The 13,293-nt window shown below is 33.6% G+C and overlaps 1 protein-coding gene across 6 annotated transcripts in view; it reads right to left on the reverse strand.

Moving 5' to 3' along the window:
* Positions 1-9,427: 9,427 nt before the first annotated feature.
* TFEC (transcription factor EC) overlaps positions 9,428-13,293 on the reverse strand; it is a 121,022-nt gene continuing 117,156 nt past the window's right edge. For all 6 annotated transcript variants that reach the window (XM_039223364.1, XM_039223365.1, XM_039223366.1 and 3 more), the window contains one exon: positions 9,428-13,205. In XM_039223364.1, coding sequence (XP_039079295.1) covers positions 12,825-13,205 — 381 coding nt within the window. In that variant the 3' untranslated portion in view covers positions 9,428-12,824. The remainder of the gene's footprint in view (positions 13,206-13,293) is intronic.

The following is a 13,293-nucleotide window of genomic DNA, read 5'->3' on the forward strand; positions in this document are numbered from 1 at the left end:
AAGAGAATACTGCAAATAACTGTGTACTAACAAATTGGAAAGCTTAGATGAAATGGACAGATTCCTAGAAACATAAAAATCAATAGCTTTCCTCTACTCCAAATGTAAGCACAGAAAAATTTTAATGTAAAAAAATGCATCTGTAATAGAAGAAAAATTAAAAAACAAAGGTAAAAACATAATTAACAATGTGCAAGACCTTAGAAAAAAATTACAAAACAGTGTTTAGGCACATAAAACTTACCATAAGGGGAAAGGCTTGACATATTAAAGATATAAATTGCCCCAATTAATTTTTGCAAATTAATAAAAAAATATAGACCTATAAAATAAATATGTAAATTGCCCCAAATTAATTTTTGCAAATTAATATAAAAATATAGGCCTATAATTTACAAAACTAGAAAAATGTTTCACATTCATATGCAAACAGCATGACAATGTAAATAGCAAAGACAATTCTGAAGAGTGTCAGAACAGTCTCCTGTGTATTACTGATTACATTAAAACAGTATTAAACAAGGATAGAACTGACAAAATGATATGTAATAGAAAAAGCTAAATGGATAAAAGAACACAAGAAAATACCCACACATAACACAATATATGGTATATGTACATTTTTCAAAGGAGAGATGACTGAATAAATGATATTGAAATGTTGGAGTAAGAAATATTTGGTCACTGCCTTACAGTACATACAAGAATAAGCTCCCAAAGAATTTGATTCAAATGCATAAAATAAAGACTTTAAACTATTAAGGTAATATATGTGGTATCTTCAATTAACAAAGGTACAAAAAATTTTCCTAGATAAGTATATGAAATACAACTCAGAAAGAGTGATGGAAAAGTTTGATGACTACATCAAAGTTTAAAAATTCCATTTCAAAGGATGTATCATTAACAAAGTTAAAATTTTTAAAAAGCCACAGATTAGCAAAACAGATGTGCAAAGATATAAGCAACAGATAATTGGCATCCAGAATGTATTTAGAATTCTTACAATTAAAAAATAGTTTCAGACAACAACCAATAAAACAGGAAAATAGGTAAAGGATATAGAGAGAATACACATGCAAAATCCACAAATGGTCAAGAATATATTTTCAAAATGTATTCTTAGTGGGAGTAGTGAAATGTAAAATAAGGCAAAAGAAAAACATTTTATCCCATAAAATTGATAAAAATAAATAGAGGACAAAATCAAGTGTGGTCGAGTTGTGGCCATAGAGAATGATCAAATGCTTCAAATAGGGATATAAAGTAACACTCCTATTTCTGAAGACACTACCTCATCTTCTAGCAATTAATTGTCCAGATATGTGCCCTACAGAAAAAGTTCTGCATGTATATTGGGAGACACACACGCAGATTCATTTACCATCTGTAAAAGTGAAAAGCTGAAGTCCATCAACAGGGAAAGGTTAAACCAAATTGGTTACACCTTTGCAATGAAGTATTTATAACAACGTAGAAACCATTTCCTGACAAGAAAGATATCCCTAAGAAAATGAGTCAAAAAAGTAAACTCAATATGATCTTATTTTTTTCAAAAACGAACCTTGTACTGTGTACACTGAGACATATACACACACATGCACAAAAACGTATCCACAGACTTGAAGAACGTAAGAAAATATCAATACAGATCTTTCTTTACAATGTGGGAATATGAGTGATCGTATATGACTTTTATTTTGTATGTTTTGATGAATAGATCATCCTTGTATGTTACTTGAGAAGTTTGGACTATTATACATAATTGTATAGCTTATCTTTTTATATATCATACTGTTTATACCAATTTATATATTTGGACTATTTATCTATTAACCATTTCTTTAAAAACATTAATTTATTTTAAAAAACAAAAGAAATAGTTTACCAAAAAATTTTAAGCAGTCTACTTGCAGTGAATTGGAATAGCGACACTCACCACAAACTCAGGGCAGAAGTGTTTTCTTTCAGGAATCCTTTCCTGAACCCCGTAAGTCCGGATACTTGGGCCTCTTATGTGATTCTGTGTTTAATCGTGGGTATTCTGGTTCTTCTTCTCCACCAATGAGTTTCTTAAGGATAGGAACTAGGGAAACCTAATCTCTGTCAACCACTGACAGATGTAAAATAAGGGACACCTGGCAGGAAATCAAAAAGTGTTTGATAAATGGATAAATGGGTGAAAGGCAGAAGCTACATTTTCATGGTGATCCTGTCCATTTTGCATTCAGAATTACCTGCACTCCTGTAAACATAAAGAAACTTTTCAAATGATATAAATTAACTTATTCTCAGCAATGAGAGAGACCAGTTAGTTACATTACAGGTAATGCGAAAAAGAATTGTGACCAAGTTCTGCTCTGTTTGAAAGATAAAGAGTTCTTTCTGACACCTACGTTTCCTCCCACACAGATTTCAAGCTAGAGGAATTTAGCACACTGGATATGTGTCCCTAAACATGGCCATCGGTGGTTTCAATATGTGAACAACTCCATGCTGCCTGCATGGAGCTCAGGCGGAGGATCTCTCAATCTCCTGCTCCCTTCTTAAACATCAACACATGCGAGTCATGCTCTAATGCTCTGCAGGTGACCGTGTCTTACACACATGGCCAATCTGTCAGAAGATTAGGCAATGTTGTCTTAGTTCTGGTGTATCTATTAGCATGTTTTCGTGCGCCAGTAACAGAAATTCCCACCCAAACTGGCTAAAACATTAAAGGAGACGTTTTTTTAAAACCACAGAACTTAAAAAGACATGTGATAGGGCAGGATTTGGGTGGGATTCAATTAGTGCTTCAGTTGTTCCTCCGGAATTCTCAAAGCTTCTCCCTCCGCACATATGTCTGCTTTGTCCTCAAACTGACTTTCCTTCAGAAGACGAGATGGCTGCCAGCATTAACTGGTCCCACATGCTTCCCTGTTCACAAATGTGGGGACACAGCAAGCAAATCACATTGCAAACCATTAAACAAAAGTTCTGAGCTTCCCAAACTTTACCACCCTTGAACCAGTTACGTTGCCAAGGAAAAGTCATGAACCAATCATATGCCTGAGTTATCTGAACCAATCCCTATTGCAAGAACCCACACTTGAAACTCAGGATGGAGTCAATTCGACTAAAATTATACAGCTGCTTCAAATTGTTTTTAAAGATTCTGAGTGGAAATCATTTCCATGTCTACTCCCTCTTTAACACATTAATTTCTTATATATCTGTCAAGTTTATTCTTGCATATGCAGCAAATATAAACACATATTCCTATATTTCATTATCACCCAAGTGACTATCCTATACATGCAATTCAATACCATATATTACTAAGTAAAAAACTTTTCATAGCGAACTTTCCATATCAGAACACAGAGTGGGGTTTTTCCCTTTATTTCTCATTGCAGGATCACAGTATCCATTACATGGACACTCTGTAATTCTCATACAGATGGGCATTGGTATAATTTCAACACCATTCATACAATCATTTAGTTTCTCCTGATTTGCAATGTTTCTTTATATTTAATTCCAGCATATACTTAGCCTTATTTATGTCCTTTGGACAGTCTGTTTATTCATGTCCTATACCACAGATTTTCAATTGTGAAGTGAGTCTCCAGGATGTTTCAATATCTAATAGTCCTTGTCTTTCCTCATTGCTCTTCTTTTTGAGGTATTTCCTTTTTTCTTATTTGTTTTTTTTTTAGGTTTATTTACTTACTTATTTTGAGAGAGAGAGAGAGAAAGCCCAAGTGGGGGAGGAGCAGAGAGAGAACAGAGAGAGAGAATCTCAAGCAGGCTCTTCACTACCAGCCAGGAGCCTGACATGGGGTTCAAACCCACGAACTGAGAGGTCATGACATAAGCTTAAGTCAAATGCTTAACTGGTTGAGTCATGCAGGCACCCCTCTTATTTGTTTATAATGTTTAATATCAACTTGTATGGTTTACAAAAATGTAATGGTATTATTAACATTTTATAAATGAATTTAAGGAGAACTGAAATTGTCATTATATTGTGTTTTCCCATCCAAGATACAGTACGCCTTTCAACTTCTGCAGTCTTCTCTTCACACTAGGTTTCTTAAATAATATATATATAGAATATTAATGGTCAAAGTGTTATAGGACACTGTTGGGCATTCGTACACAGTATGGGAGAGGTACTTAAAGGCGGAACTACTGCTGTAAGCATAGGGTTTACTATATGCTTAATAAGAAAAAACAAGCTCATCACCTGTTTCAGGAGAAGTGAGTAGTGGTAAAGCTATGTGAGAGACTATACCTTGGTACATCATACCAGAATGCTTCCTCCAGCTCTTTCTACATGCACACACACACGCACACACACACTGAAATATATAATACATGCTTTCTTACTTTGGGCCTAGGAGAAGAAACACAAGGGTCCTTTGACCAAGTACCTGAATAACCCAGATCCTTTGTGATAAATAAGAATTTAAGACTAATTGCTCCAGATAAGCTAAAATTTCTGACCCCTAACAGTTACATTAGATGTACTGAAAGCATTGATGAGTCCTCTGAAGTAGTAAAAGTAATTTGACTGGTTGCCTCTGCTTAAAGATCTCTTCCCTCTCCCTCACCAATCCCTCTTCCATCAGGCTCAGCCTCTACTCTGCTTCTAGGTCTCAATTTCCCTGATACTGGTACATGACTGATTTGTGCTTCCATAGCATCCTTAATTCTGCCAGATAGCCTTAGCTACACTTCATCGAAAGATCTCAGTTACTTTCACCTTATACATCCCCCTCAGCAACAACCATTATTCCTTGGGGGACACTTATTAAAGGAACAGTGAATGAATAAATGGATGAATTCTAGAGTAGAAGATTTCTATAAATCCGTTGTTGCATTAAATCATATTTAATATTATTTTCATATCTGGAACTCATATTTTGGATAAGTCAAAAGAAACACAAACACTTACCTTACTGCAATTGCAAGAATCGAAAGAGAAATTGGAAGAAATTCATTTCAATGAATTGTCACAGCCTTGAGCGAGAACCATTTCATTATCTGAATTATTTGACACTTGCACACTTCCCTTACTTAAAATTAACCATAACTTATTGATTTATTAAGGAAATAACATGTCAAGTAAGACACAGCGTATGTTAAGTAATGTGGGATACAGAGAAAACTGAGGCATAATTTTTACTTGCAATGCTCATCCATCTGATGAGGAAGGTAATCTATGCTTAGCTACAATAAACAGCATTAGAAAGATTTTAAATAGCAGCCATCTGGTATAGCCAGCAAGGACCATAATAATAAGGATAACTGTGGACTGGGGTGGTGAAGAAATCTTTAAAACTAGGAAAATTTTCAAGTGGGCTTGTTAGATGATAGAACAGAAGGCTGGCCTATGATGGAAGATGCAAGAATGTTTATCTCTATTGATCTGGGGACCTGTGTAGGAAAGGTAATTCATCTACACCTCAAATCTACTTTTTATATTTATCAATGAATAAATAAAAATTTAATGCCAGAATGAATAAAGTCGCAGATATCCCCCTCTTCCTGTTCTTAGATAGCATCAGAATGGCTTTTATAGACCTACGTACTGCTTCTAAAATTGTAAAGAGTCACTGTAAAGTCTTGAAGGACTTAGAAACCCACTTGCTCCATGTAATTATATGAAATAAGTATTTTTGAAGAGATAACCATATAACTCAAACACTATTTTTCTCCACAGACACACAGCATCACTTTTCACTTGCGTAAGCAAATAAATTACAATCTTGACTATAGGATTGTTTGCAGCCATTTAATTTTTTCCGAACATAGCTCTTATTCCATTATAATGCTTGAATGATTCCCATGCAATGTTTCCAATCCACTTTTCCTGGCTTGTGAAACTTTTTAACGAAACGTTAGCATTTGCAGGCACCAGATGTTTTGACATAAGGAGAAGCAATATGTAAATTTTAATCCATGCAAGGAACAATAGCCTGCAGGCACCTTTTTCTTATTACGCGAATCATATACTTAACCGCAGTGCGGTCGGTCCTATCAAAATCATCACAATCTAGAATGCTCTATTCTTGTCTTCTGGTTGCCAATTAATGAAACTGATATATATTTTACACGATGGGTATCCACTACTTAACCAATAAGCCTTGTGGTATTTTACCACTTAACCACCCCATAGCTAGAACTCTTCAGGTGGTAAATAGTATTGGTGGTCAGTAAACCCAATGCTTATATCTAAATGGTTGATACCTACATATATCACTTATTTTAACAAAAACAGTAAAACGTGTTACAGCTGTCTTCATCTTTTCCAGCTCTGACTCGATTCAGAGCAAGGGATGTGTGTGTGTGTGTGTGTGTGTGTGTGTGTGCGTGTGTGTGTGTGTTTCTAATATAAGAGATTTGGGGACAGCTTCAATGTTGCCTAAATGTAGGTTCCAATAAATAATAACTTAAGAATAACATATTCTTATATGTAGAGTCATTTCTAATATAATGACATTAGAAAACTTTAATGTAGGTTCCAATAAATAATAACTTAAGAATAACATATTCTTATATGTAGAGTCATTTCTAATATAATGACATTAGAAAACTTTGTTATAAGCTCTCACGTGGGTTTATGTATCCATTCCCAAGCACATCACACATGTACTTACATCCACAATAAATAGTCAGGTATAACATCCATTCAGTCACCTAACTTTGTAGTCTATAGAGGGCCAAAAAATTATCCTAACTTTTTAAAGCTATATTAGATTGGTTATTTATTTCCACACAGAAATTATCATATTGATCAGTATTTTTGGCATTGATTAATGCTTTAAAAATATTCACATGATACAACTTTAAAAAGGAATAAACCTGTATTTGAATATAAAATATTACTTTCTATAGCCAACTCAGAGCTATCCTGTTTTATTATTTTTGAAGCAGGTATGTAGAAGAAAATTCATAAACATGGTATTAAATATCAGAGTGTCTTAACATTTAACTGAAATCCTTATTAATTTCATCATCAAGGGATATGTCTAGTCAATACCAATTAGCAGCTTTAAAATGTTTTACATATTAAAATACAGTATTCTATTTATCCTAGATTGTCTGGGGACTATCTAGTATATTAAAAGATTTTGCAGAGTTTCTTGGTGATTTCACTTACAATTATGCCTGTTAGCAAATTTGCAAGAGTTTGATAAATATTTTCCATAAATCAAAACCATAACAGCATGGAAAAGCAGATGGCAGGAGACTAAAATAAAGAATGTAACAATTATTTTCATTAACAGGGAAATATTGGATCACTGTTTTCAGCATGGACTGTGTAGTGAGCGGTTGTCAGTTGTGAAGTCTCAGGGCTGTTAAGTATCCTTTCAGATGATTAACCCACTTTCTGTATTTTCCAGTGCAGTCTATAGACAAAGGCAGAATAAAAAGTACATTAAAGCGATTAATAAGTGTATGCCTTCATTTAATATATACGAAGAAAATATTGGTACATTTTTAAGAGCATGTGCACGAAGATTTGTGTGTGTATTAGAGTACACACCAGTTTTCTTCATTTTCCTATAAAATAAGACACATACTTTGTTATTAAAAGTGAAAAACAGCAATAATTACAAATCCTATGGTCTTATTACACCAGCAATGTTTTCTTGATCTAAGCTGTGTTAGATTAAAGTTACAGGAATGTTACTTTAACTATTCATATGTATAGAACACTATTAAAGTCAGAGTTTTAACTACGTTATTATTAAGATTAAATAGCTAAATTAGTGTTAGCCTTGTATGTCATAAGCAACTACAATGCTGTTAGATAAGATCCTTGAATTTAGGTTTTAAACTTTAGTATATTAAAGATTAATATAATCATGGAACTTTCTGATCGTATATAATTCTTTCAGCAAAATAATAGTCTACCATTTATTTTCCATATTTTCTCATTTGTTTGGTATGTATAACGACCAGCTTTAAATAACACAGAGATAACATTTATTTCTGTGGAAAAAATAAAGTTGAAAATACAGAATTTTTGAAATAAAATGGTAGTGCAGGAATGGGGGAGGTAGCATTGCAAACACAAAAGTCTTTATTTTTGAATCCTATTAAATAAACGTCAGTAAAAAAACATTTTACTGAGGGTTAAGAGAAACAATTTGGATATGTAGAAATACACACACAAATCCTTTAACAAGAAGATGACAAAATGTTCCCTTTTATGTATACAGCAACGGATAGTGGCATTTCATCATTCAATTAGTTGAATCCAGTGGGAGGTTGTTTTTTTTAAAAATCAGAATAACTATCTTCTGATATCCTATACACTCAAATCCTCTATGAAATTCACAGAAAAATTTTAAGATAACTATTTTTTATCAGGTTTTGAACAGTTTCCTTGTTTACGAATTAAATATTAGAAAAATGAAAAAATTTTGATATATGCAAAGACTAGTGATATAGGAAGGTCATATGACACATTAGATCAGCAACACACTCTAAATGTGTTTAATATTAGTTAAGTACATTGAATGAAATCTCTGTGTATGTAACTTACACTAACTCAGGTGGACATCTTATACTTATCAACATGCAGAGCACTGGAAGGGCAAATGATGTCATTCCATGTAGCATATATAGGCTGCGTTATTATCAATACTGAAGCCAAATTCAATTCTTCAGGTGTTTTCAAGAAACCCAGATGGTTGATCTCGTGCTGATAACACAGCAAGTGATTAATTGATTCCAGTTTCCATCTACATCTTAGATATTACAAGATCATAAGTATCAGCTTCGGGATATTGTAAAAACATTAAAACAGTTATAGTTATGACATTTATTAATTTAAACATCAAAATTCCACAACATCAGAACAGCAAAAAAGTATTTTCATGATACTTTGATGTATAAGAAAATTCCAATATGACTCAATCTATAAAAACAAAGAAAAAATACATTCTTCTTAACGTTGGGAAAGCTAACTTCTCCCCTGACATAAAGGTAAATGAGCATGCCAAATCAAGAAACTCATACCTAATTTTTTTAAAGAGCTATTAAATATTTTATTTACAGTCATGTGAGTGGGGAAAAATGAGTTAAAAAAAAAAAAAGGAGGAAGGCTATTTCTCAATGTCCCCGGCTCATCTGGGTATTTATTATTTAGAGCTTTTAGACCCACAAAAGAAGGCTATTGTCACTGATATCATGTCTGTAAACTGAGGAAAGTTAATCTGTGTATATAAATTCTCCAGTTTTGGGAAAGGACACTAAAAAAGAAAAAAAATATGAAGAGGTACTCATAGGAGGTACTTGTTATTTCAAGATAATTTGGGAGTAGAAAGGTCTGCTTAATATGAATCCATGAAAAGGTGATAGCCAATATTTTATAATAAATAGAGACAAAAGATTGAATGGGACATTATTTTGAAAAGATAACAAAAAGTAATTAAAATAAAACTTTTATTTTAAACAAAGTTTATTATAATTACAATTATGCACTGATTCATTGAATGAACAAAGCTTGGTTAATTGTGTATTAATAGTCCAGTGACAGCTGATGCTTTTTGTGACAAAATTGTTTGATAAACAGTATACCTGTTTTACTGCAGTAAGTCTCATTTCTACACAAATATTCTAGACATCTATCAATTTCCCCAGGATCTCTCTTGATTCTTAGATACTCAAACAATTTGCTTTTGATTTATATATTTTTGATATTTATATGTTCATTTTAAAATGTTATCATCAGATGTTTACAATATCCAATAATCATAGAGAAACTGGCCTATAAATATATAACATGAGTATATAATAGGAGGTATATAAACAATAGCGGATGTTGGAAGGGGTCTACTTTATAAGTAAACAGTTTCCTTTGTGAATAGTCTAGTGTTGGTACACTTTCACTTTCCTAGGCAACCTCCTCACTTTTGGGGTTGAGAGAGTGATATACAGATAACTAGGGTTCCCTCCTCCATCACTGTATATGACATTAACTACTCACTTAGCTCTTGATAGATACATAGCTACAATGCTATTCATGAAAGTAACAGAACTGATACAGGAATTTTTTACCTGGCATCCAACAAGACATTCAGGAGTTTACTAAAACCTTTCGGTCAATGCAAATTTGGGGCTGTATATACAACTCTTTATTTTTCTGGGAAGTCTATAACTTTCATTAGATTCTCAATGCATTAAAAAGAACTACTGACTACAATTAAATCTATTTCAGTTAACTGTGACAGAGCACCACTCTTTACTCAGTCTTTAAAAACCCATTACCCATTTTAAGTCCCCTGGAGCTATTACAATATGAAAGTAGCAGCAAATATTAGTAGTACCCTTTCCAGATCTCTTTTGTCCACGCTCTACCACCTGTGTCAAGTCCTTCCGTTAGACAAGATTATGAGGAACGTGTTTCAGGGCTGTGTAGTAGTATTTTAACAGGATGGAAAATAATGACAGTAATGACATCATCAGTGCAAGTCTCCTCAGAGTATAAAGAAATGAGAATACTAGATAAAATGAAAATAGAAATTAGCCTCTATCTGGAATGTGTTTTGCATGGACTCAAAAATATATTCCTTTTCTATGATTTATACTGTTATAGTAAACTATCGACCCAGATTATAAAGTGGGATTTTACCATGAAGTCAAAAGTATATAATGTTGTCTAGAAAATTCTTGAGAAAGTGTATCTTATTGCCCTTTTTCACATGGCATACTTCAGATGAATTTATCTATCTGGCCTTAATGACTATTCCTATAAATTTAGAATTATTTTTTCATGTCAAACAATAAAATTATTTTAATTCTCCAAACTCTGAACTAATGCTGTAAGCTAAGCCTGAGATAACTCCTAGAACATAAGAATTTAATATTTTCCCACTTTCATTAGCATATGTCTCAAATTTTGTGATGACATAGTTCTGAGTAATACCTAAAGCATCCTTTCAAAAATTTATCCCAAAGGTAATATTCAAGGAAGATTACCTCCAAATTATTCAGTAATGTACTGTAGCATTTTAATTTTTAGGCTTCTCTCTTCCAGTAAAATAAATTCAATTCATACCAATCTTTTCATCCTGGTACTCAAGGTTTTGCACAACCTGTTGCCAATATTATTTTCCAGGACTTCCAACCTGGCATCTTCTAGGGTGGTCAGATCTTTCTAACAAAAATTCCATGGAGACACCGCCTCAACTTATTCTAACTTTTACCACTTGGTCAATACTATTCCATAACATACCTTCCTCTCCCCCATATTTATGCTTTTAAAAGAAGTTACATTCTGCCTTCCCATAGAGTTTTGTGATTCTTCAACCTTTATTCATTTATTTTCATTTTCTCTGACCTTCTGTATTTACAGCTTATACTGTACTAGGTAGAGTCTAATTCATGCGTCTTTTATCTTTTGTTGTTGTCTCTCATGTAGTCTTGTTACTCCCTGAGGAGTAAGACCAGAGCTTGCTCACTGTTCTACATTGTCACAGGATCCATTGCAGTTTGATTATCTCTCCACAAATACTCATAGATCAGATGATCACTCATAGAGGTTCAGCACAGAGCAACAGCCTTGGTTAAGTCAACCCCCAATGCCAAGCTCAAGAGAGAAAATTTTGAATAAAGCATTATGGTTATAAACATTTTTAGCAAATGCTAACAAAGCTAGCAAATTCATGGGGTGCTCTAACTACTTATGGGAATGGAGATCTATCCTCCACTCAGAGCACAATGCAATAAAAAAGAGTCTGCTTTACAAATAATTTTGTCAGCTGGCAAACTAATTTTCCATATTGTCAATTTGGAGCCACACTGTATCACCTAATTAATTTACATGCATTTTTAGAGACAGCGATAAATTTTAGATAGCTTAGAAATTGTCCTAGTAGGTTGTGTGTGTGTGTGTGTGTGTGTGTGTGTGTGTGTGTGTGTTTTATTTACTAAAATTGATTATCCAAAATGTCTTTTTGTTGAAAAAGATAGGATTTGGAATGTGATTTCTGATGCTCATTAGAAAATCACAAAAGTGAAAGGAAATAAAAAAGAAATATGATACCTATGTTGCTGTGCCTGTGTGTAAGTGTATCTTTGTTGAAGTGGTAAAATTTTAGTTCAGATTCTTGAGAAAAGTATTCAGTGTGTTCCTTCTTTGACAACAGAATGTCTCCATAAATAGAATTACTATAATTGAACTGACTAAAGGAATTAGGGTCTAATTTTAGAAAGCAAAGTTTTTACACATTTTTGGTATTTTATTGTGGAAAATTCTAATGTTCGTTGTAGATTCACTTTTCAATTAGAAGTCACAGGTAATCTGTCTTTCAACTATTTCCTCTGTCAAGTTTGAACGTCAAGCATCATGTCCCACCAGATAGAGGAGAGAGGCAATGAACTACCAGATCTGTTGAGCTTGATACTTGAAAACTAAGGTAAGACTGGAAGGAGTTGGAAGTGAATAGCTAAGAAAAGGTTTGTATATTTCAGTAGGTTTACTGCCTGAAGTTTGTTAGTTCTAATGGTACATCACTACATTGCTACTTTTAAAACATCAGTAGAAAGCTATTTCCTATGCTGTACCTCTTTCCAGGAAAACAAAATTTAAGTAGATTTGGGCTAAGTAGTCTTAGTCAAAGAAGAAAAAATCCTTTTTAGTTCTCAATAATTCTTCAATACCATGTTTCTTCTTCCTGTGAATTCTTCTGTTGTTTATAATCAGTTTCTCATGAACAGTATATTCCTTTTGGAAAAATTAAGCCAAAGCAATATATGAAACAGAACGTAATTGCCTAGCATCCGCACAGAATTGCTTCGCATGAATCGAGCCTGTTTGTTTTTTAAAACTCATCGCCGTCATCTGAGCTAAAGCTACTTCTCCTACTGCTTTCTTTGGAAACTGCAGGGGAAGTGGCAGATAGCAGAGGGTCTGTTCCAAATGGAGATACTGTGTCATCCAGGAGCATGTCATTCAATCTTTGTTCCTCTTTCAAAGCGGCACTAAATGATAAATCTGTGAAGTGTGACAAAGGATCAGAGAAGGCCATAGCTTGATCACAGAGCTCAGGGCTGGTCCCATGAGACAGAGTCAGTTGTTGGCAATAGTCTACTGAATTCTGCTCAAGATGGGTCTGGTGTTTGGTGACATGAGCACCTAAATCAACTGTGCCAAGTGAAGCCAGGGCTGGCAAACCATGAGCACGAGCTTGTATTTCTAATTCCTGCAATAATAGCACACAAGAATAATTAAATAATGGCTTTGAAGGTAGACTTGACTGTAGAAAACCAGAAAACCAGAAATAGAAACAA

The sequence above is a fragment of the Hyaena hyaena genome, unplaced genomic scaffold (genome assembly GCF_003009895.1).
Source record: "Hyaena hyaena isolate Hyena2069 unplaced genomic scaffold, ASM300989v1 scaffold_1339, whole genome shotgun sequence".
Classification (NCBI taxonomy): Eukaryota; Metazoa; Chordata; class Mammalia; order Carnivora; family Hyaenidae; genus Hyaena; species Hyaena hyaena.